The sequence below is a fragment of the Gorilla gorilla genome, chromosome 2, assembly GCF_029281585.2.
Source record: "Gorilla gorilla gorilla isolate KB3781 chromosome 2, NHGRI_mGorGor1-v2.1_pri, whole genome shotgun sequence".
NCBI lineage: Eukaryota > Metazoa > Chordata > Mammalia > Primates > Hominidae > Gorilla > Gorilla gorilla.
The window spans coordinates 151,867,092-151,892,753 of NC_086017.1; the positions used below are offsets into that span (position 1 = coordinate 151,867,092).

At 41.9% G+C, this 25,662-nt stretch overlaps 1 protein-coding gene across 2 annotated transcripts; it reads left to right on the top strand.

Moving 5' to 3' along the window:
• The first annotated feature begins 88 nt into the window (after positions 1–88).
• TRIM42 (tripartite motif containing 42) lies at positions 89–23,174 on the top strand. Of its 2 annotated transcripts, XM_004037754.5 has the most exons (5): positions 89–595; positions 4,488–5,185; positions 9,748–10,568; positions 12,948–13,172; positions 22,904–23,174. In XM_004037754.5, exons 1-5 carry the CDS (start codon positions 255–257, stop codon positions 22,988–22,990), a joined length of 2,172 nt encoding a protein of 723 aa, XP_004037802.4. In that variant the 5' UTR covers positions 89–254; the 3' UTR covers positions 22,991–23,174. The 2 variants fall into 2 exon arrangements, with proteins under 2 accessions (XP_004037802.4, XP_055239038.2); XM_055383063.2 differs by lacking the exon at positions 22,904–23,174 and having other exon boundaries at positions 97–595; positions 12,928–13,168.
• Positions 23,175–25,662: the final 2,488 nt, after the last annotated feature.

The following is a 25,662-nucleotide window of genomic DNA, read 5'->3' on the forward strand; positions in this document are numbered from 1 at the left end:
ACCCAGCATGGTAGAGAGACAGGGATTGTGACATAAGCAAATACCCTCAGACTGATATATGTAAATGCCAGCCTATGAGCTTCCTGGTAGGGACACCAGCTGTGAAGTCCTCATAACAGCCAACTTCTTGCAACTCTCAAGCTGACGGCCTCACGAATGGGAGGAAGGACTCCTCCACTGGAGAACTGATAGCAGTATTCTGGTAGAGGAGGCATCAAGAGTCCTGGGAGGCCGGTGGTAATCATGTAGGCACCATGGAAACTGCTATGTGCATTTGTTGTCCATGTTGTACATGGCAGAGATGTTGTCCTCAGTTATGCTCCTGTCTGTGCTGCAAGTTCATCTTCACCTCAGAGCGGAACTGCACCTGCTTCCCCTGCCCTTACAAAGATGAGCGGAACTGCCAGTTCTGCCACTGCACCTGTTCTGAGAGCCCCAACTGCCATTGGTGTTGCTGCTCTTGGGCCAATGATCCCAACTGTAAGTGCTGCTGCACAGCCAGCAGCAATCTCAACTGCTACTACTATGAGAGCCGCTGCTGCCGCAATACCATCATCACTTTCCACAAGGGCCGCCTCAGGAACATCCATACCTCGTAAGTGCCAGGCACCGGATGTGGGGCCGCATTGGCTCATGAAAACTAGGGACCACTTGCCAGCTGTGAAGTCTACAGGGCAGGCCAGTGAGCCTCTGAGTTCATTTCCTTATCTAAAAGGAGGAGCCAAGAATTTTGTAGCAATTAATTGTATCCTAAATGGTCACTATGTATGTAGACCATGAGCTCCAAATCTAAGCGCCATTAACTATATAAATGAGCACTTCACTCTTCTGAACCCCAACTCTCTCATCTGTACAAAACAGTAATAGCTAATACTTAGTGCTTAAGGAACTTGCCAGGCACTTCATGCATGACCCCAGCTAACCCCTCACCCTAAGTCCACTGTTTCCATGAGGAAACTGATCCTTTGAGAAGTAGCCCCAGGATCACACAGCTGGAAAGATACAGAGTCAGGACTGGAACCTAAAATTTGGGATCTTAACTTTAAAATGCTGTATTGCAAAATGGAGACAATACCCCCCCCCCATGATATTGTAGATGTAAGGATTAATGTATGTGCTTTGTAATCTGTATGTGATATAAAAATATAAATTGCTCTTTCTCTTCCTATGAACTCTTAATACCTGCAACATTTAATGGAAAAGTAAGAACTTCTATGGGGCACTTTTGACCCTGCGGACCATCTAAATACCCCATACATCCATGAACTCCTACTACCTTCTTTTTCCCATCCAGAAGTCATAGTACTTAGGGTCTCAATTATTCATTTGGAGTGCTAACCCTTCATATCAGGTCCTACATTATCCTCACCTGCTCTACCAAACCAGTCTTTTTAAGTCACACATGAGGGGAGTCTGAAGTAGTAAGAGCACACTTCTTAGAAGGGGAAAGATGACAGCACCATAAGATGACAGGATTAGAAGAGGCAGAAAAATGGAAGGCCAGTTTGAAGGCTTTCAAGCCTGGAAAAGCAATTCTGCGAGCAAAGGTTTGGTGAATTCAGGGGAAAGATATTATCCATCTTGCAATTAAACATTTAGTAGATGCTTAACAAACATAGCTCTCCACCCATGACCCTCTCATGGTGTTTGCATAAATAGGAAATCCAGGGATTCTCGATGCAAGTCTAGAAATCCTAAAACATGGAAAATTGTGTCCACACTCCTTTCTCAACTACCTCATTCTCTGTGCAACAGCAACTGAACCTCTGAGCCCATTTCAACAGGAAAGGGATAATATTGGTGCTTTAGGAAAATGCCTTAGGCTCAGTAGCTCCCCAACGTTATTGTGCATTGAAGTCACCTGGGGATCTTTTAAAATTACTGATGCCTGATCCCCACCCCCCGAAACATTGATTTTATTGGTCTGGGGTACCATCTGAGCATCTGAATTAATTAGCATCAACCCCCCCCCCCCACCCCGCTTCAGGTGATTCTAATGTGCAGAATGGCCTGCAGGAGGCTAGAAGGGAAGCCCGGAGATTTGACAGGTGGTACAGTAAGAATCCAGGTGCAAGAACAGGCCTGATTTTGGGAGAGAGAGGGGGCTGTGCAGAGGAGCAGAGACAGGATATCTCAGCAAGAAGATAATAGCGCTGGGCTTGATGACTGTTTTGAAATGGAACCATGGCCACTGAATGCCCCATCCAAGCCTGAGGCTTTTGGAGGATGGGCAGGGATGCTACCACAAGTGTTAGGAGGTCGGCTCTGGGTGCTTTTCTTCAATCTGGCCTCTCTCCTGGCTTCTGACCCTCTGCCTCCCCTGCTTCTCATCACCACCTTCTGCTCAGCACCTTACTTGTCCTGCCTCACTCTGGTCTCATTCATCCCTCTCCATCTTAATCTTTTTCTCACTTCCTTTTTCACCTCTAACACAGCTCCCTAGGCCATAAATACCTGTCTCTTAGCCCTGAGACCTCTTTCTCATCCTCCAACACCTCCCTCCCCCCCTTCTTCTTTTTTGTGAAAATGCTAGTTCATGAGCTTCCTAGTAGAGATACCTCCTGTGAAGGCCTCATAACAGCCTCTCTTTATATTATACCTTGATTCTCCAGGCCTTACTTTTTTAAGCAAACTAAAGTCCATCCAGGCACTACATGGACAATTAACCTGTACCACCAGGTGAGGTGATCCCTTCAGGACCCATGCAGGAATCTGGGAAAGCAGAGAGGAAATAGAGCTGAGAACATCGAGGCCAGCATGCCTAGAGCTCCCAGATCGCTAAGGGACAAATTTTCCAGGTGCCTTAATCTACACAGGGAGCATTCTCTGTCACCACAGGGCCACTCCATTCCAATATACTTGGGAAGCACCTGTGACTGTCAGGACTCAGACATAGTCTCCTGGCCAAGGGAGCGGGGAAGACAGGGACACATAAGGAATGCAAGAAGACAAAAGCAAAAAGGAACACAGCCGCAATGTCAAGATTAGTATCCAAATATTATTATGCAAACAGAGGAGATAGCAATAGCAGCAAATTGTGTGCCTATTTACACCTCCATTCCCACAGCTATTTCATTTATTTTTATACACTACATTTGCTGATTTTAAGTTCTTAGAACAGGTACTTGAATTTTACAAGTATGCTTTTACGCCATAGCTCTTACGATTAAATATATGAAATCAGCCTCAGGCATTAGACAAATGGAGAGCCTTAACATACATAAATGAAACAGTAGAAGCACATACTTTTCACAGACTTGGCCACCATTTTCCTGTACTATGATTTCTCTCTACTGCAGACATAAGCTGGCTAGTAGCAAAGGGGTGTAATTATAGTGGCCACATTTATTGAATGCTTACTATGTACCAGCAGTTAAGCACTTACATGGATTATCTTTTAGACTTTATAAAAACCTCACAAAGCAAGTAGTACTGTGAGCTTTGACTTATAGTTGAGAAAACTGAACATGAGAGAGGTTTAAAAAAACATCTGAGAAGGTACAACTGTAAAGTGGTGTATTTTTTATCACATACATTCTGCCTCTAAAGCCCAGATCCATTACCATTACCTATTGCTCTGGTTGGCAGATCACACAGGTTCTAGGCTTAGCTCAGGTACAGACTTGCTCTGTGTTCCATCTATGTACAATAAATAATGTCAATGTCCTCCAGGAAAAAAAAAAAAACACTGAGAACACACCTGTAGTTGGACAAGATTGAATTTATTGACTCATTGCAACAAGTGAGAATATAAAGCATGGGAAAGTGTAAGGTACCTTGAAAAGTTATTACAGGATTTGGGCTCATGTTAGGTAAGGACACGGGAGTAAATCTATTGAATATCTTAATAAATCTTATCTAGAAGGTAGGAAGAACAGAGTGACCCAAAAGTTGTTAAAAAAAAAAAATCAACTAGGTTTTTTGGTTAAAAAAAAAAATCAACCAGGATCGGGGGCTTTGGGTCATTTTTGTGATTTAGACAACGTTCTTGTCGGAGTCCAAACATTATTAAGTGGTCTTGTTTCTGCTTTGATCCATCAAAGTCACAAAGTGGCCTTGTCTGACATTGTGTTTTGATATTACCGATGTTCAACCGAACACCAAGGCCTAGCTGACAACGCCAGTCTCTGCTGCTTTTCCTTTGCTTAATAACAACAAGCAGTCTCAGCACACTGGCTGTGTACCACGGACTGCTCTTAGTCCATACAAGTATTAAACTCAATTTTAATCTTCTCAAGAAACTCTATGACATAGGTACTAATTTTATAACAAGGAAACAGGCCGAGAGGTTAACTGGCTTACCTGAGGTCACCCCGCTGAAAAACGGTGGAGACAGATTGAGAACGCAGGCACCTTAGCGCCCAGCTCAGGCTCCTCACCACCACACTAGACTGCCCCTCAGGAACCAAGAGTTCTTTCAGAGGTAGAGAAGCAGAGCAAGCTCTTGAGCCTGCCTCCTGAAACCCTGCCTTTGCTTCTCCTTTCAGCTCCAAGACTGCCCTGCGCACTGGGCGCAGCGATACCCAGGTGGATGAAGTAAAGTCAATACCAGCCAACAGTCACCTGGTGAACCACCTCAATTGCCCCATGTGCAGCCGGCTGCGCCTGCACTCATTCATGCTGCCCTGCAACCACAGCCTGTGCGAGAAGTGCCTGCGGCAGCTGCAGAAGCACGCCGAGGTCACCGAGAACTTCTTCATCCTCATCTGCCCAGTGTGCGACCGCTCGCACTGCATGCCCTACAGCAACAAGATGCAGCTGCCCGAGAACTACCTGCACGGGCGTCTCACCAAGCGCTACATGCAGGAGCACGGCTACCTCAAGTGGCGCTTTGACCGCTCCTCCGGGCCCATCCTCTGCCAGGTCTGCCGTAACAGGCGCGTCGCTTACAAGCGCTGCATCACCTGCCGCCTCAACCTGTGCAACGACTGCCTCAAGGCCTTCCACTCAGATGTGGCCATGCAAGACCACGTCTTTGTGGACACCAGCGCCGAGGAACTGGACGAGAGGATCTGCATCCACCACCCATCTAGCCGCATCATCGAGTACTGCCGCAATGACAACGAATTGCTCTGCACCTTCTGCAAGTTCTCTTTCCACAATGGCCACGACACCATTAGCCTCATCGACGCCTGCTCCGAGAGGGCCGCCTCACTCTTCAGCGCCATCGCCAAGTTCAAAGCAGGTCCTCCCCTTTTCCACTCCTTCAGCCTAACTTCTAGTTCAGGAACACATGGGGAAGATGGCGTGGGGCAATCTGTTAAGTGAGTGCCTTAACAGATTCCACCTAGTGGAGCAATCAAGGCACCAGGAAACACTGTGCTACCCTGCAAGTCACTATCCTGGTGTCCGCTCCTGGCAACCACCACCAGCCACTTAACTTCCCCGTGCCTTGCTTTTCTCACCTATGAAACAGGGGAATAGTAGTGACCCCCTCACTGGGTTGCCATGAGGATTAAGTGAGTTCCCCTATGTAAAGCATGCAAAAAGTCATATGACAAGTGCATAAAGATTCTATAATCTTGATTATAATCTTCATGTCCTCAGGTCTCATTTTCTCCTTTGGAAAATGAAGACTTTGATCCTATAGTATACTGACGTTCTGTGACGTTCTAAGGTGTTCTGTCACTGTTGGATCTCTTTGGTTTTCCTAAATATGCAGGGGGAGATAATTAAGTCAGTGCTGAGAATTATCTCAATGTTAAATTTCCCTCCATGAATTTTTTCCAAAACTTGCAGATGCCAAAGTAAATAAACTGGCAGCAAACATATAACAACAGGGACAACTCTTAACTAGCCAATAGCATTCTAGTCAACAGCTTATTTTTCCTCTGCATGCTTGTTCATGGGGATTTGGTTGTTTTATATTGTTACATATAATATTGCTTTAAGTGAAATAATATTTCAATGATGGTTTCAGTGATGGAAACAAGCATAAGAGTATTTCACAGGATTCAGCAAAGAGCCCATAATTTCTGGTTTCAGGGACAAAACCAAGTATAATAATATTTCACAGGATTCAACAAACAGCCCCATAATTTCTGGGTATGTCTCTACCTCGTCAGACATGAGAATCCAAAAGATCCCTTTAGTGCCCTTTACCCCCAGGAATAGTTCCTTGTATAAAGGTCAACTTTACTCAGGCCTGTGGAGCACATTTTGTCTAATCTCAATAATGCTACAGTACAGGCATTAAAATGTCCTCCATGGATAAGACAACTGTGGTTCAAAAAAAAAATTAGGACAGGGAGCTAATAAGTGGCAGATGCAGTCTATTTGACTCCAGTGCCTATCATTAATTCCACAACATTCATTTGACAATCTACTTTGTGCTAAGCAGTGACCAGAATCTGAAGATGAAGAGATTGAAGGGGAGGGAAGGGGAACCACTACTACCATCCATGGTCTGTTTCATTAAGGAGTGGCCTACAGTCAGTTACCAAAGTGCACCAGATCAACCCAGGCCTTTCTCTTTGTCAGATCTGTTAGTCTCCATCATTCAGATAGGCCTACACATTTGGGAGGGAGGCAGCTTTTCCTTGACCTGCACAGAAAGGTCCCATTGGATGTAAAGGTGGGTCAGAAACAGGCTTTGCTAATGACCACATCACCCTGGACCTCTCAGTAGCTTCAGGAATACCTTAATTTTTCTCAATTGCCACATACCTGGAAACCTTGCTTGTCAATTGACATTTATTTAATTTTGGAACCACCACCACGGAAGACTTCATATTAAAGGAACCCTGCAGGAACCACATTACCAAGAAAATGGTAGAACTGTTGGTTCCAAAAGGGTTTTCTGAAGGTGGGACTCACTGCCTCCCTAGGCCAGGGCTTGGCTGGATTCTTTGGGGCCTCAGCATGGTGAAGGCACTGCCGCCTACAACCTACTGTGCCTTCCATCCCTCTGTAGGGAAACTTGTCCTTAACACGTGAGAAACTTAGGATAGTTTTCTGAGTCCAGGGCACCTAAAATTTGAGCAGACAACAAAGCTCAATTCAAGGTGGGGGGGAAAATGCCTGTCCAAATTCCAGGGAACCCAGCAGTTGGAAAGGGAAAAAGGGATAATTGGTAAATAAGATATTAGCTATAAGTAAAGAATTTAACCTTTCATCCTTGCTGAAGAAACAGACACACAAAATTTTTTTAACCAGGGTTCAAACTTGTTCGTGAGCATTTGATTCACTTTTCTGGGAGGTACCATAAATTGGCATTCTAAACAGATCTCCAGGTTATTCAAAAGCAAGTGATCTGGGAATACACATTGAGAAACTGGGGGACCTAGAGAGAAGATCCATTCTAGAAGCTTTACTAAAAACTGATGGCCCTGTCCCATCCACATAGAGGTGCAGTCTCAGCAAGATGGAATTTTAAAAAACTCCTCATGTGATTCTATGGTGCAGCCATGGTCGAGAACCACTGAAATAAAGGGAGCTCAAAAGTTTAGGTCCCTGCCACTCAAACTATGGTTCAAGGACCAGTAGCATTGGCATCACCTGAGAGCTTGTTAGAAATGCAGAATCTCAGGACCCACCCCAAGCCTAGTGCATCAGAATCTGCATCTTTATCATGATCCCAGGAGATTCTCTGGGTTCGATTCTAAACCTCACTGAAAACTGCCTCACCTGGCTTCCTGAGCCCCAATACAGGCCCATTGATTCAGAATCTTAGCAGATGAGTCCAAGAGAAGAGTTTTTTTAACACTCACTCAGGTTATTCTGGTACTCAGAGAGGGCTGAGAGCCACAGCTGAAACAACTAAGAACCTAGTTTGGAGCTAGACAAATAGAATTAGGGACAGAGCCTAGTTTCTCCCATTTACCTGATGTGTAACACTGTACAGTCACTTAACTTCCCAGGGCCTCAAGCTTTTTCATCTATAAGTGGAAACAATATCTTCATTGTAAGAAGATATATGTGATAGATAAAAACACATGGATCTGGTCCATAAAAAGTGTTTAATAAATAACAACTAGTTTTAAGTGTATTGCCTAAAAGAGACCTTGATTTGACTTTGCTTTAAAATCAGCTCTTGCAGAGGTTTCATATTTGCAGAGGTTTGGGGTGGGACATTTCTGGCTTCCTCTGTCTTTTTTCTCCTCCTGGAGATGCCTTTTTCCTCTCATCTAAGAAATTTTTATCCTCCTTCTCAGGACTTTGCTCTACATAAGCCTAATCAATCCCTAATGCAGCAAGAAATTTCCTATCCAAGTATCTTTAACAGTAGGTAACTATTGAATAGTCAAAGAAAATAATGCGCAAAGTAGAATTCTGGCTGCCATAGTCACAGTGCATTGGGGAAGGCAAGAAGCACTTCTCAGCACTGAAATCGCACCCTGGTAGTTTCCCTTTCAGTCTCACCTGCATCACCTCATCTTTTCTGAGCCAGTGTGAGGAAGGAGGTGGCAAGAAAACACTGGGGCTTCAGGGAGTTAGCCAGAGAGTGACACTGCTGGCATTCACCAATGAGATGTTAGAAGACAGGAAAGAATGGCTTTTACTCAACAAATACATTTGCTCACCTCTACACACCATAGTCATAGTGGTAATGTGGTCCCTGTTCTCATGATCTGACAGAACACTAGGGTTTCCCATATTCAAGTGCACACCCTTGTTACAATGACCACCACTCACAGAAGTCCAGCTTCCTCTGAACCCAGGATAATGTTATGAACCAAGTGCAAAAATAGCTAGTCATCCCCACTCCTGAGTAAAATTTGGTAAGGATTATTGCCCATCAATTCACTGAAGAGTTTACCTTTCATGAGAAGAACCTTACCCGTAGCATAGACCACAGAAGGTTGACATTCTTCAAATTGCTCCTTAATGCCTCAAATCCTTTAAAGCTAACAAAGGTATTCATTTCACCTTTCATATAAAGCTCATTTCACAGATAGAGATGTGCCACGTGCTTACCCTGCCATAGCATCCTTAAACTGTAGTATCTTTGGATTTATTCATACCTTGAGCACAGATGCCCTCTCATAATCATATCCATATTCTTAGTGCCTAAAAGATACATGGCATGTAACAGGGCTCCAGTAAATGTTTGTTGAATGACTGAGTGAACTTAAAATCCAAATGCCATATGAGGCGACACAGGGTAAACTGGTTTTCCTTGAAGTATGACAGCAGAGTCTTTTTTGAAAGGAGTGGGGGAAAGGCAAAGAGAAGTGACATAGCTGAACCACAAGAGGGACAAAGGGGGGAAAAGGGCATCTAAGAGAGCCACCTCAATGAAGGGAAGCTTTGCTGATTTCCCACTCTTGTATAGGGCTGGAGGCTTAGCGAATGATGCAAGACAACCTTTAGAAGTAGTCGGCCGAAACTTAGTTCTTCTTCTTACCACTGCAAAACTTAGGTTTCCTACAGGGAAAAGCAGGCACCAGTCACTTTGTGACTTCACCTCTTCTCAAGTCCAACTTGCAGACAACTGAAATCCGGTAAAGACCAATATCAAGGGTGGGCTTGAACTTCCAGTCTCAGACCCAAGGCCATAGGGATTACTGTTACAAGATAGAAATATCCCAGAGAAGGATCAGAGGGGGAAGAAGGGGAAGGGTGTACTAAGGAGGACCAAATTCATTTCATAAACCTATTCCAGCCTGTTTCAGCCCAACTACAAGTGCCTTCCCTCCCTCTTCATTCACCTCCTTGGAGCCTAGGGTAATTTGTTCTAGTTTGCTACTGACTTTGACACCTGGGGAGATGAAAATTTTAAAAGTAACTAACTTGGCATTTTTGCAGTCCGATATGAAATTGATAATGACCTAATGGAATTCAACATCTTAAAAAACAGTTTTAAAGCTGACAAGGAGGCAAAGCGAAAAGAGATCAGAAATGGCTTTTTCAAGTTGCGCAGCATTCTTCAGGAGAAAGAGAAGATCATCATGGAGCAGATAGAGAATCTAGAAATGTCCAGGCAGAAGGAAATTGAAAAATATGTGTATGTTACAACCATGAAAGTGAACGAGATGGATGGTCTGATCGCCTACTCCAAGGAAGCCCTGAAGGAGACTGGCCAGGTGGCATTCCTGCAGTCAGCCAAGATCCTGGTGGACCAGATCGAGGATGGCATCCAGACCACCTACAGGCCTGACCCACAGCTCCGGCTGCACTCAATAAACTACATGCCCTTGGACTTTGTTGAGCTTTCCAGTGCCATCCATGAGCTCTTCCCCACAGGGCCCAAGAAGGTACGCTCCTCAGGGGACTCGCTGCCCTCCCCCTACCCCGTGCACTCAGAAACAATGATTGCCAGGAAGGTCACTTTCAGTACCCACAGCCTCGGCAACCAGCAGATATATCAGCGAAGCTCCTCCATGTTGTCCTTCAGCAACACTGATGAGAAGGCCAAGGTGGGTCTGGAGGCCTGTGGGAGAGCCCAGTCAGCCACCCCCGCCAAACCCACAGACGGCCTCTACACCTACTGGAGTGCTGGAGCAGACAGCCAGTCTGTACAGAACAGCAGCAGCTTCCACAACTGGTACTCATTCAACGATGGCTCTGTGAAGACTCCAGGCCCAATTGTTATCTACCAGACTCTGGTGTACCCAAGAGCTGCCAAGGTAAGAAAGGTTCTGGGCCCAGTGGGGAAGTGGGAGGGTGTGGGGCACAGAGTAGAAGCGAGTAGTCAGGAAAGGTTGCACTTACCTCTTTGACCTCTAGGATCTGGTCACTCATATCTGCTCCTCTAGACTCTTTGTGGTCATCCCATTCAAAAGGGATAAGTTCCTGGAATCTTAAGTAACCCAAAATTAGCTTAAACCAAACAGTCAATATATTTAACTCATAATCGTAAATATATCTGAAAGCCCTACCTCCACTGCAAAGGCAGCTTCTCAACTGAAAGAGAACCCAATTTGGGAACCAAAGTAATTTGAAGACACTACTTGGCAGTGTAATGTTTCCCAAAGGAAAGCCTGTAACAGAGACAGCACAGAAATTGTACTTAGAAATGCAGGCTCCATTACCTATCAGCTGTTTCCTTTAAATTGCTACCTTTCCTAAAGCAAATATCCAGACTCTCTATGATTTGGAAAAATTGGGAGGATCATCCCCAATGAAATTTCAACTCTTCTGAGATTCAACCCGCCTTGAAGGGAGAGAGTGAAGAGTGGGGTCTATCACAGACCTCTGTAAGTGCCATTGTCTGGCCTCAAGGGACATGACTTCCCTTTGACCCTCTTGACCTAACATGGACAACATGAACAAATGACCTTTTCTTTAACATACCTTTCAAATCTAGCTGAACCCACACTGAATTGTTTGTAGAACACTTTATTAAGGTTTATGGAGGAAAAAAATTAACATGCAACTAAATATTCTATTACAGTGCCTCTTTCCTCCTCTTGGATTTTTCCTAGAGTCAACCCATGGCCTGCTCCCATGTGGCAGAGCTCATCTTTTGTCTCCCATAATCTGAGAACACTCCCAAAGACTTTCAGATCCTTGAGTTCTCAAACATTGATGTGCACCTGGGGATCTTGTTAAAATGCAGATTCTATTTTAGTAGGTTTCAAAGGGGCCTGAGATTCTGGTTCTCACAAACTTCCAGGTACTGCCAATGCTGCTGTCTACAGACTACACTTCAGTATTAAGGATCTAACAAATGAAGGCCAGATACAGACCAAGATTTACTTTTCCATTCTCCTGATGCATCACAATCTATGTTTTATTGTCTATAATTAACACAAAGAACAACCCATACTTTGCAAGATAGAACACTCCATGAGCTATAGACATGATGAAGTGTTTCTGCCCTTCACATAAGCAATGCCCATAACTGAGCAGCTGAACTACATTTCCAATTGATACTAGATCAGCAAGGCCTATAGTGTATGCTTATTACCTCAAGTATAGCACTGGGTCTCATCTCCTTGACCAATTGAGACCTCTTGAGAAGTTGGCAGGATCTTGCTCTGGAGTCAGAGGATTGGTAGTATCTGCTCTATACCTGGGCATGGAAAATAGTCACCCCATGCCACCTATTAGTCATCCCTGATGAGCTCAAAAAAGAGACCTACGCAAAACAACTCAGTCAAGTCATTTGCTGTCGAAAGAGGACACCTAAACCTACTGCCAGACAGTGATATTTGATTTTAAAATATCATCTATTCATATTTTAGGATAATGGAATGGACTTAATACAGGAATCATAGTGCTTAGCAATGCAGAAGATTAAGTTTATGTTAACATCACTCTCAAATCTTTAGGATTTTAGCATAGAAAATATTCTAAAACTTAGTGTTGTACCTTTTCAATATGTATTGTTAATATCATAGAGATTTTTTAAACTCAGTTTTAGTTCTAGGAATCTCTTCCAAGAAAATTATTAAAAATTCAGACAAATATTTATGCCCAACAGTATTTATTACAGCATTTATTTATTAGAGTATAAAATTAGAAACAACCTAAATGTTCAACTATAGAAGGATTAAATTATTTTGGGAGAAATTTCAAAGATGGTAGTTTACTGAATTTTTAATGATTTAGGAAAACATACAACGTAAGTAAAAGAAAATAGAAATCAAAGCTACATAATCTAAGTTTATATATATATATATGTTTGTATGTGTGTGTGTGTTCTGAAATTGCAAAGAAATAATAATGAATTAACTGAATTTTGAGATTATGAGTGATGTTTTTTTTCTTCCCCTCTATTTTTCGGTATTTTTCAAGCAGGAGGACAATTGTCACCTCCATGTCAACTGACAGTAACAGAATAGAAACCTTCTGTTCGTGAAACTCATTACAACCATCATGCCAGGCCTCATCACACAGTCTTCCAAGACTTGTGCATGGTCTAATTAAAAGTCCTCGGTAGCTACAGGGGATGGGGTCAGCTTAAACTCACCCCACAGATAGTCAACATCACAAATCTTTAAGGGAAAGAAAGCTGAATGATGTATACTAGTACCACACCAGTATGTTCATTTCTTCCATAGGTTTACTGGACATGTCCAGCAGAAGACGTGGACTCTTTTGAGATGGAATTCTATGAAGTCATTACTTCTCCTCCTAACAACGTACAAATGGAGCTCTGTGGACAAATTCGGGACATAATGCAGCAAAATCTGGAGCTGCACAACCTGACCCCCAACACAGAATACGTGTTTAAAGTTAGAGCCATCAATGATAATGGTCCTGGGCAATGGAGTGATATCTGCAAGGTATTGTGTGCGTTATTTCTCAGACAGATTTTTTTTTCTATGGTAGGTTCTGGATGAGGCCCTGTTAAGATGATCGTGAGATTATAGAACTCACTATGGGACTCTTCCTCTAAGCACAGAACATTTGTTAACTTGAGGCCAAAGAGAGGGCTGCTGGCCTCAACCAGACTTTGCAGATGACGCCTGAGAATTGTTCTATTTGATTCAAAAACATTTGTTCTAGGCATTGTGTACAGATGCAGAGATTCAGAGGAAAATAAACATAATCCCTGCCTTCAAGGTGCTCAGGGTCTAGTAAACAAATAATTGTTGTGTGAGAAGGACATGAAATAATTGTGGTACGAGAAAGATAAAAATGAGGTGCTATTCCCAGGCAAGGATGGGGTGCCAGATTTAACTAATGAAAATACAGGATGCCCAGTTAAATTTGAATTTCTGGCACACAATAATTTTTATAAAATATGTCCAGTGCAATATTTAGAACCTATTTATACTAAAAACAATAGTTCATCTGAAAGTCGAGAAACTGCCACTAAGCAGGTCAGTGTGCATTCCAAAAAAGAAAGGACAAAGTTATTCCTATCTTCTTTGTGAAAGACTTACTCTTCTTTATATCTCCAGGGAATACACATTCATGAGTATAATTTTATTGATATTAAAAGGAGAAAGAGAATAAAAATACCAAGACTGCCTAGAGCTGCTATCTTACCATATAACCATAAGGGTGTTCTTTGGAATCAAGGTCGATTACATCTTAATCAGGAATTCTTTAGAAGCAAAAAACAAAAAAACAAAAAAACAAAAAAGTCCATTCATTTCAGCTTTTGAAAAGAGAAATTTATGACAAAGATACAGGAAGTCTCATGAGACCACTTCTAGGATATGCATCTGATCTGATACCCAAGGGAACTGGAGAGTCATCAGTTTCTCTCCCTCTCCCTCTTTCTCTTCTCTTTCTCTCTCCCTGCTTCCTTCTCTCTCTCTCACTCTCATTCTCTTTGCTTCTCTCTGGATCTGCACCATTTTTGGCTAGCCCTTAGTTTCTGCTCCCTTAAATTCAGCTTGTATATGGTTTTGAATTGTCATGGCCCAACCTCTGTGTGACCTTAAAGCTCCAATGCCCAACAGCATCTGACCAACCATACTCTGTTTCCTTAGTCAAATGTTCGAGGAAAGAATCCGAGCGGTTGCTACCTCTAGTAATAAAGGCAAAGCAGGAGTAAGGGTGGTCAGTATACCAATAGCAAATCTCCTAGGGTGGGACTACTCATCCTGGTTGCCAGCCCCAGGGGGACATGCTTTGCCTCATAGAGTCCAGCACCCATGGACACACACACACATATACATACACACACACACACACACACACACACAGAGATAGATAGAGAGAGAGAGAGAGAGAGAGAGATAGGTCAAACCTGGCACAGGAAGGATGTGAGATGGGGAAGCCTGCTAGCCACTCCTCCTGCCAGCCTCCAGCCAATTACACTGCTGCTCAGTTGCCCCAAAGCCCTTCTCATTCTTGATACCCTTCTCTTCAGAGCACGGAATGCCCATGGCTGCCCCACATCTGCATGTCTCTTGACTATGGATTTTTCCTTCCATCTAATCTCATCTGCCTTCTCAGTTTTTAGGAATTCCTCAAAACTGTCTTGCCCATGAAGGGCACTCAGTACTGTTGCTAAAAGTATATATATGTAATCTATTATTTTCAGATGCCAGGGAAAGAACGGGTGGAGATACCAAAGTATGTCATCAGTCTACCATCTCAGTCCCTCTTGGCTTTTCTTAGGTAGAGGCTTTTGTTGCCCTTCTGAAATTATGGACTCCTTGAGAATAAAATTCACATCTAATTCATGGTTCTTTCTCCCACAGTGCTTACCACAGCACTTTGCATATAGCCGGTTCTTAATAGTTATTGAATGAGTATGTGAGTGAAAATGTGACCAAATAAATGAACATATAAAGAATGTCTAAATTAAAGAGTGAAGAAATAAATTGATAAAATTAATAATTACAAAGTACCATAAGATGCCTGAAAGCTGTTAAGTGTTTTATACAATCAGTCAAAAAATAGCATTTCCCTTGAAATTGTGTTTATGTGATTAATTTGCCCTCCCTGTAAGAGAAGGAAATGCATTCCAGTCCCTTTCTTTTTTACACAATATCTAAATGAGCAGAGCCCTAATTAATGAGGTTTTCTGAAAGCTTCATTTTTATCTGACTTGAGGAGCTGCAATATAGATTTTTCCTTCAGAAGTAATTCTTCCTCCCTTCTTTGTGGTTATATTAGCATTCCAGAGGAAACACTGGTTTCCTTAACATTTGTCATGATTTGCATAAGTAAAGCCTTCAATACCAAATGAAAATAAGATGTGTGTTTGAATGACATTTATAAAGTTTCATAAAAGTAATGACTTCATTTCTTACCTATAAAATCAAAATTTTTTCCTTGGCATCAGTTCTATGCAGGTGTTCCTGAAAGGTTTCACTTAAAATGTTGCAATGAGGCAGCAGGATCATTTCTTATCCAAAATGCAATATTTCTATCACACGTATTTTTGTTTTAAAAAGTGAAATAACACCTTTTATATTTTATTTGCATAGTCTAGGACTTGATTTTTAAGAGATTTATTTGGTGTATAATACATGCAGCAAGAAAATTAACTTTAATGATTTTGAAAGGTCCCATTTGAAGGTCATTTTTATGTCAGATGGGGTATATTCATTATCACTAATCATCCCAACCACTGGGAAAGGAGGAAGTGATTGCTTCCATTTTACAGATAAGAAAAATGAGGCTGTAAGAAGCAAAGTGTCTTCCATTTTACAGATAAGAAAAATGAGGCCTCATAGAAGGATGAGTTGAGTGGACACCTTGGTCTGCATCCAAGCCCACAGTCCTTTGTTCCCCTGCACCATGATCAGATGGAACTAAGTCTGGAACAGGGTAGGCTCAGCCCTGGGGACATAGTACTTTACTCTGGGAGAATGATGTCAAAGCCAACAGCAAGGAGAGCTGAACTTTTATTTTTTGAAAGTCAAGATTACGCATTGAAAAGAGCATTGTATTTGGTCTTGTGTACCTGGATTCAAGTCCCAACTCCACTAGGCTCAGGTCCATGAGGATAGGTGTTGGTCTTACACACCCTTCTGTGCTCATGGTCCCTAGCTGAAAGCTTCTAACATCAAAAGGCCTAATTAATATTTTTGAAGGGTAGAGAAATGTGTTTTTAGGTAAGTCATGTACGTGTTGATCTCAGTTTCTTCTCCTGCTCTTCCTCTGGTCCTCAATATATCTGTTGACCATCATACCCATTTCTGAAAACAGTCTCCTTACTTGGACTCACTGTCTCCCTCTGACTTTATATCTCAGCTGACTTCCATGAAAGCTTCCCATGACAAATCTAACTGCCTATCTGTGTATTAGTCTCCTATTGTTGTTGTAACAAATTAGTAGTTTAAATAATACAAATTATTTATTTCCTTACAATTCTGAAGAAGTCCAAATGGGTCTCACTGGGTAAAATCTGTGTCAGCCATATTGCATTCCTTCTGAAGGGCCTGAGGGAGAATACATTTCCTTGCTTTTCCCAGCTTCTAGAAGCCACCCGCATTCCTAGCCTCATGCCCCTTCCTGAATCTTCAAAGCCAGCAACATTGGGCTGAGTTTTCACACTAGCATCTCTCTGGTTCTGTTCCACCTCCATCTTCCACCTTGAAGGTCCCTTGTGACTGCATTGAGCCCACCTGATAATTCAGGCTAGTCTCCCTACCTGAAGACCAGCTGGGCCAGGTGCAGTGGCTCACACCTGTAATCCCACCACTTTGGGAGGCTGAGGGAGGAGAATCTCTTGAAGCCAGGAGTTTGAGACCAGACTGGGCAACATGGCAAAATCCTGTCTCTACTAAAAATAAAAAAAAAGTCAGCCGGGCGTGGTGGTGTGTGCTTGTCATCCCAGCTACTTGGGAGGCTGAGGCATGAGACTCGCTTAAGTCTGGGAGGCAGAGGTTGCAGTGGGCCAAGATCAAGCCACTGCACTCCAGCCTGGGTGACAGAGTGAGACTCCATGTCAAAAAAATAAAAAAAGACCAGCTGACTAGCAACCTTAATTCCCATTTGCTATGTGTGTAACCTAACATATTCAAAGGTTCTGGGATTGGGACATGGACATCTCTGGGGTCCATTATTCTGTCTACCGCAATCTGTAAAGTGGATGTCCTAGGTTACATCAGACTTGGAGGTAAAAATTCAAGCCCAACAATAGTTACAAATTGGTAATTTTCTGGGTCTTTCCCTGTTAGCTCTTCAGGAAATGCAGCAACCCCTGTCCCCAACCATCCTCTCAAAGCCCTTCTCAGTCTGCACTGAGAGTCACCCTCGGTGTCTGATGTGGCTGAGGAAGTAGTCCTGCCAGCTGCCCTGAGTCTCTGCAGTGCTGCTGTCTTCCTATTCAGCCTGTGCTCCTGCTGAAACCCCAGCCACACAGCAGGACTGCCTGGCCATCATGAAATTCCCTTCCTGATTTTTCCTCTTCCTGCTGCAGACTCTCAGGCTGAGCCACACACCTTCAAAGATTAGGGTTGGAGCCACACACCTTCAAAGGTTAGGGTTGGAGGTAATTCAATCTGAATGATCACCACTATTTCACACTCAAAATAACTAACCCAAGCCTACCCCACAGCCACCCACACACTCACAGTGACTCCGTGCCCTAAAATGAAACCAAGATGGTTTGCATTCTTTATCTCCTTAGGATTTATTCTTTTCCAAAGAGCTCCTGACCTTTCATGTAAGCAGAACCCTGTTGGTCCTTCCTTTGCTTGCCCTATAGATAGGCTTGAATCCTGGAACAAGTATAATTTAGGATCATGCTGGACCTGATTTCTTTTTAACCTCATGTACAGAGGTCTGAATTAATTATACACCTCAGTCATGGTCCATCATTAGCACTGATCTATACAAAGCCCTATTCTTATTTATATATTCCCTTGCGTGACATCCATTCTAATATGTTTTATGTGTATCTTTTTGTTTTTATGTGTTCTTCCATGATTTGCATTGTTGTTTTCAATGTGTTATTAATTTACACAATTAGCATTGTGTTACATATCTTACTTTGTTTCTTACCATTTTTTCTTAAATGCTGTGTTTTTATGATCCATCTATGTTGTTATGGGCATTTCGTCTTTTACTCCTGATAACACCTGATCTTTCAGAATGTGCATTTGTTCACCATATGTTACCTGTCTGTTTCGGGCAGGATGGACACCCAGGTGACCTCCAATAATATTGCAGTGAACAGCCTTATATATGTCACCTTATGGACGCCATAGGGGTGTAAGGGTTCTCTGGGTTATTGATTAGTTTGCTAAGGCTTCCATAAGAAAATGCCACAGACTGGGTGGCTTAAACAGAAATTAGTTTTTGCAGAGTTCTCGAGGCTGGAAGTCTGAGATCAAAATGTTGGCAGGGTTGGTTTCTCCTGAGACCTCTCTCCTTGGTTTACAGATGGTCACCTTCTCACTGTCTCCTCACATAGTCCTTCCTTTGTGCACACACATTGTGATACCTCTCCGTGTTTAAATTTCCTCTTCTTATAAAGACACTGGTTAGGTTGGATTAGGGTCCACTTTAATGGCCTCATTTTAATTAAATCACCTCTTCAAAGGCCCTATCTCCGAATATAATCACACTCTAAGTACTGGGGGTTAGGGCTTCGACATATAAATTTGGGGTCAGGTGCAATTCGCCCCATATTAGATACATATGAGTGAAATTTCTAGGCCATTGACATGTGGGTACTTAATTTGACCACATCCATGTACACTTCCATAAGGAATAGATTAGAGCCACTATACCCTAAGCCCCACCTACATTTAGCAAGATCCAGCTTTCTATTATTTTGCTAGCCCAGTAGGCATAAAATGATATGTCCTTATTATTTTAAATTTCATTTTATATTTTTGTTAGTTTTCAGGATTTCTTCTTCTGTAAAGAATCTGTTGATATCCTTCGCCCATTTTTCTATTGCATTTTTCTTTTTCTAGGTGATTTGCAGGATGTCCTTATATATTCTAGGTAATGGTTTTAGACATTGGTATTATCTTCTCTTCTGACATTTGCCTATCAGCTTTGTTCATAGTGTACTTCATAAAATAGCAGAAATATTTAATTTTGATATAATCAAAATCATCAATTATTTTTTCTTTATGGCTTAACCTTTTGAAGTTTTATTTAAAAAGTCTTTTCTTAGGATTAGATCACAAAGATAACCTTCTATATATTCTTTTATTAAATTTACAGTTTCACCTTTCAAATTTAGCTCTTTAATCCATCCAGACTCTGCCTTTGTATGCATCAAATGTATGTATGTACTCTGCCTATGTAGTCCTAGGTAGGGATGTTCTTTTTCACCATGTAGTAAACCAGTTTTCCCAATACCATCTACCAAGAAATATCTATTCTTCATATTTATACAATGGAAATGCCACTTTTGGTTTTTTTGTTTGTTTGTTTTTTTGGTTTTTTGTTTTGTTTTGAGACGGAGTCTCGCTCTGTCGCCCAGGCTGGAGTGCAGTGGCGCGATCTCGGCTCACTGCAAGCTCCGCCTCCTGGGTTCATGCCATTCTCCTGCCTCAGCCTCCCGAGTAGCTGGGACTACAGGCGCCCGCCACCACGCCTGGCTAAATTTTTGTATTTTTAGTAGACACGGGATTTCACCGTGTTAGCCAGTATGGTCTCTAACTCCTGACCTCGTGATCCGCCCGCCTCGGCCTCCCAAAGTGCTGGGATTACAGGCGTGAGCCACCGCGCCTGGCCAGAAATGCCACTTTTATATTCAGTTTCCATATATTTAGGGATATGTCTCTGAGGACTCTATTACATGTCATGGGTCTATATTTCTGCTCTTATATCAATACCATACTTGTTTTATTATTTTTGAACCTCAGCTTTCTGCCATGTCTTTATGAACTGCTAAGGTAAGTATGCCCATTATCCTTCTTTCTTTTTCAGAAATTATTTAGCTAATCATAGAAATTTATTTCTTCATATACATTTTGGAGTAACTTGAATTCTTAGAAAACATTCAGATAGAATTTATTCAGAAGGCATTGTGTTTCTAAATTAATTTGGAAACAAATGGTATTTTTGTAATATGTTTGAACATTTACTCAAACCATAGTCTATGTTCTTTACTGGGGTGTTTAAGTTTTCCTACATAGGTGCACATATTCCTGGTTAAACTAGATCATTTAGAGATCTAACGTACAGCATGAGGGCTACAGTTAATAATATTGTATTGATAGAAAATTTGTTAAGATTTTAGGTGCTCTTTTCACACACACAAAAAAAGATAACTATGTGAGATGGTGGGTATGCTAATTTGCCTGTCTGTAGTAATTATTTTACTTTGTATACATATGTCAAAACATCATGTTGCATACCATAAATAAATAAACCAAATAGTTTACAGACTGTTGATATTACAAAAGTTATTTTATTATATTTTCTAATAGATGACTGGTTTAGAATAAAGACTATTTCTGTTTGTAGGGTAATCTTGATTCCAGCAATCTCAAAAACTCTCCTTACTATTCTGAGACCCAATCTGCTATTTCTGCTTGTTTTCCCAGGCATATGATCCTATCTCCTATAAAGAATGATGGTTTTATCTGTTTACTTACAATTCTCACAATTCTATTTCATTTTTCTTTCCTTATGGCTTTGGCCAGAACCTTGAGTCATACATAAAATTGTGGCAGTGTTAGTAGATATCCTTGTCTTATTCCTGATATTAATGTTTCTCCATTGAGTTATTTTTTATTTAGTTTTTATGGTATATAATCCTTATTAAGTTAAGGAAAATTACTTCTACTTCTAGGTTTCTGAGAAATAGGTACTTATTAAATTTTTTGCATTATTTGAGGTAATTAAATGATTTTTCTCCTTCAGGCCATTATTAATGAAGTGAATTACATTGACTGATTTTTCTGATACTAAATTCCACTTCCATTCATGGAATAAATCCTGTGTGTTCATGATGTATTACTTTTTAATACAGTTGACTTCAGTTAGCTCATATTTTATTTTGGTTTATTGCATCTATAATTATAAGGGAATTGGGCTCAATTTTTTGCTTATATTGTTTTTATCTGGTTCTGGAATCAATATTTCACAACCTTCAGAAAAAGAGCTGGGAAACTTTTTCCGCTTCTATTTTCTAGAATAACTCTTAAGAGTTTGGTAGAATTCATCTGGAAAGCAATATGAGCCTGGGGCATTTGGGGCAGGGAAGAGATGTCAACTATCATTTCAATTTCTTTAATATTCCAAGTTTTGTTTTTCTGTTTCTTCTGTCCTTCTTTCTACCTGATTCCCTTTTTCATAGACACACCTCAATCCTCACTGCTCCATTCACATATCATATACAGCCTTTATCTTTGAAGATTCTGACTATATTTTAAAGCAAAAACTCAATCTCCTATTTATGAGTTAATTCCTAACACCTCGTAACACCGTTCCATCTTCCTCATGCCCTCTGATAACTCTGTGTGTATCTTGGACATTATTTATACTACTTTTATCAGGGTTATCTCTATGCATTATTTCCATTTCTACTCAACAATGGATAATCTAATATCAGGTATATAATATGACCTTTGCCTTGCATGCAGCCCTGTCTTCTCTAAAACCAAAAATTTTGTAAAAGTAGACAGCATAATGCTAATAAGAGTCTGGCTTCTTTGTTTTTGCCCTTTCCCTTTATATACAAATATAGAAGGTTAAAAGCTTTGTACATAGAGACTTTGTGCCCTGTATAAACATTCCTCTTCACCATCCAAACCCCACCCCCATTCTATCTCAAGTCCTCATTCACCTCAGCAGAGCCCATTGATCCAGCGGACTGTCTTTCATCCCTGGGTCTTGACCTCACTCCATAAATATTTAGGGGGAAGGAATGGGAATGCTGCCAGACCACAGTAGTGAAGAAACCCAGTATCTTCAAGGTAAGGCATGGAGGGCAACATCTAAGCTAACTTGGTGAGATTTCTAGGAGGGTTCTGCTTACCCCTCGTGCCCAGTACAGTCTTTCTTTTTCAGGTAGCACTGGCCATTCACTGTAATTAAAGATAGTATGAAGTGTTTCTGCTAGCATCAAAGGAAAACAACTGGCAGATTTACAAATTATATTATATTATAGTTCTATTCACTGTTCATATACTTCTCTAAGAATCTTCTCTTTTCCATAAGTAGTGTTGGGACCACAGAGATGAAAGACTATCATTTCCCCCGCACCCCAATCAAGGTGCTCATGGTCTGGTAAGAAAGTCAAACGCATTAGCTGAAACTTAACAACTGATAAAAGCTGTGACAGAACCAAGTTCTAATGGCTGAGGAAGGATACAGGGGATCCTCTATGGTGAAGCTCACCTGCGGTCCAGCCCCATCACTGTCATCAGCACTTAGTCACATGAGCTACCCTAAAAGGAAGTAGGATCTAGCCTATGGAATCACAATCCCAGGACACTGTAGCTGTGGGGCTTTGGGAAAGCTTCCTGATCCTTCTGAGCCTCAGCTTCTTCATCTATAAAGTGGCACCAACAGCCACTGTGGTTGTCGTGAGGAGTTAATGAAATGATGTGTGTAGTGTCTGACATGCAGAAGGGCCCAGGCTACTGGGAGCTGTTGTCTATTGGGTGCCATGACTCTTTGCTTCTGATTGCAGGTGGTAACACCAGATGGACATGGGAAGAACCGAGCTAAGTGGGGCCTGCTGAAGAATATCCAGTCTGCCCTCCAGAAGCACTTCTGAGCCCCTTCAGAGCAGGAAACAACCTCAGACTCATCACAAAGTAGACATATACACACACACATACATATGTATGTATATTTTTCTCACCACATTCTTCAAGGAGGTTGTAGACAAATGTTTCCATGACCTCTCAGCTTTCCAACAGGAATCTTATAAGAGCTAATAAAAGGAAATACCTGACGTGGCTTGCTGTTTGTTCAATGACAGCTATTTGTTATGATGGCAGTAATAAGCAAGGCACTCAGCAAGTCTGTATGTTTCCAGCTGCTCAGGTCTAGTCCTAGGCTCAGAATTCTGTGGTGTTTTGTAGGAGCAACACCCAGCTTCTAGGTGGTAAAAAGAACACTGTATTTTGCAGTCAGGACCCCCTAGGTATGCATTCTAATGCTGGCCTAACTAGCTTTGAGTGCTTGGGCAAGTCGCTGATTGCCACGGAATTCATTACCTCACCATGTAGTCTATTTTAAGGAGCCAACATTAAAATGTTTTTCCTAATTATTGAACTTGAATTTGCCTTTTCACAACTTTCAGCCCATGGTCTGAGGTCTACCTCTAAGCCATAAAGAATGAGAGCCCTCCCTCTTCTCCTTCTGGACATAGCAAAGGAAGAACGGTAGAATGCCTGGTTAGAGGATCCTCTGTGGTCATTTGAAGCAAGGCATGGAAGAATGACAAAATCATGTATCAGCTCCAACCTCACTGAAGCCTTTCAGACAATATGAAGTCCCTAGAATTTCTTGTCATACAAGGCCCTATCTGCCAGAAATGACCCTCTACTGAACCCCACGCCATTTCTTCCCAGAAAGCACCACCTGTCTTTCAAGACTCAGCTCAACCACTTTCCCCAGTGATCCTCCAAATTATGATGACACCATCTTTCTCCCCTGGGTCCCCACTAAGCACAGGGCCCACCTGTCCCACCCCTATTTCCCATAGAGACACCCATTCCAGCCCTGTGATACTTAGGACTCATTTGTCCTGAGTCTTAGAGCAGAGATGGTGTCTCATTCATCTTCTATCCTCAGTGCTTGGGACAGTGAGGCACACGTTACATGTTAGTACCAGGAGGGACACACCACAGCTGAAAGGCAGACACATAGAATGACTCTCCTCTGAACATCCCCAGGTGCCAGTTTGCACAATGAAGGTTTACACACATAACTGGGACTGTCCATGAAAAGGACCAGGCAGTAACTGGTCTCCATTTCCTCTAATCCCATCCTTTTCATGAGCTGTGCAACTGGCAGATGTGGCCAGCCCATCTAGCTTCACCAGTAGGACTTCAGCTCTGCAACCCTTTATTTTTCATCACTGCCAGAAAAGGGCCATTCCACAAAGAGATCCATAGTGAGGATCTTCTGATAATGTGAGAAAATGAAGCTAAGCAGATTCCTGCTCCACCCCCCAGCAGTATTACAAGAAAGCATACCCCAGGGAGCTTCATTATGATCCTATTACTGTAAATGATGGCTGGAATCCACCATCAGATTTGGTATTACCATATAATCATTGCTATAAAAGTCTTCGAAATCATTATTAGCACAGAGAACGAATTAAATGACATGCCAGCAAGGATTTTACTACTAACGAACTAAAATGAAATTAAACTAAAAAAAATAGAACTCTATGAATATTACATTGCAATGATCACACCAACTCATGGTGCCAACAAGGACTAGGCTAGAATTAAATAAACCAGAGCACTCTGATCTTGTCTCTCTAGAACACATCTAAACTTGCATTCAGTGACCAAGACAGCTAGCTAGATTCTTCGAGAAGCCCACTTAACCAGTACTGACCCATTCTACCAAATGCAATGTGGATTTCTTAATGGCACAGAAACTGCACATTATTTGGTCCCTGAGGTTATGATTTACATAGCTTCCCTCCTCCCAGGCCCATGTCTGAGGTGCAATATATATATATGTGTGTGTGTGTGTGTGTGTGTGTGTGTGTGTGTGTGTGTGTGTGTGTGTCAAATATAATCAAGAGATTTGTAAGTATATGTTTATTAAAAATTCCACTATGTTAAACATATTCTCTCTGTATACAGCTACATATTTCAACATCCCTAACAGCCTTTCTTTAGAGAAGTGTCTATGGCCCTAATTAGAGATAATTAGTGGCAGTGTCTACTTGAGAACATCTTGCAACCTGTTAGAACAGTTGCTAGCTAAATTTGTATTAGTTTTTCTTGCCCCCCTTCTCTTTTTCTTTTTTGATAACCATTCTAGATTCATTCTTTCTGTTAGCACATCTGTAATGAGACCAGGGGACTGTGGGGACACAGTGGAGAATTACAGAGAAACAGTCCCCACACCATGGACGTTATAGTCTAATGAGTAAGATAAAATAAATGAAGATATAAGCATGTAGATGACTGGAAATGAGAAGTGCTAGGAAGGAAAGAGGCATGGAGCTAAGAGGTACCAACCCTAAAGAGGATGCCAGTGAAAGTCTTCTCAAAGAGATTAATTACAAGCTGCTTCCTTAAGAATGAGCAGGAGCCAGCCATGGACGAGTGGAGGAGAAAAGCATTCTGGACAGAGGGGCAATAAGTACCAGAGCCCTGGGGCAGGAAAAGGCTTGGCATGTTCAGGTAACGAACACAGCTAGAGGCTGGAGTTCAGGGAATAAGGAGGGGAGAAAAACAGGTAAATGGCCTTGGCAGG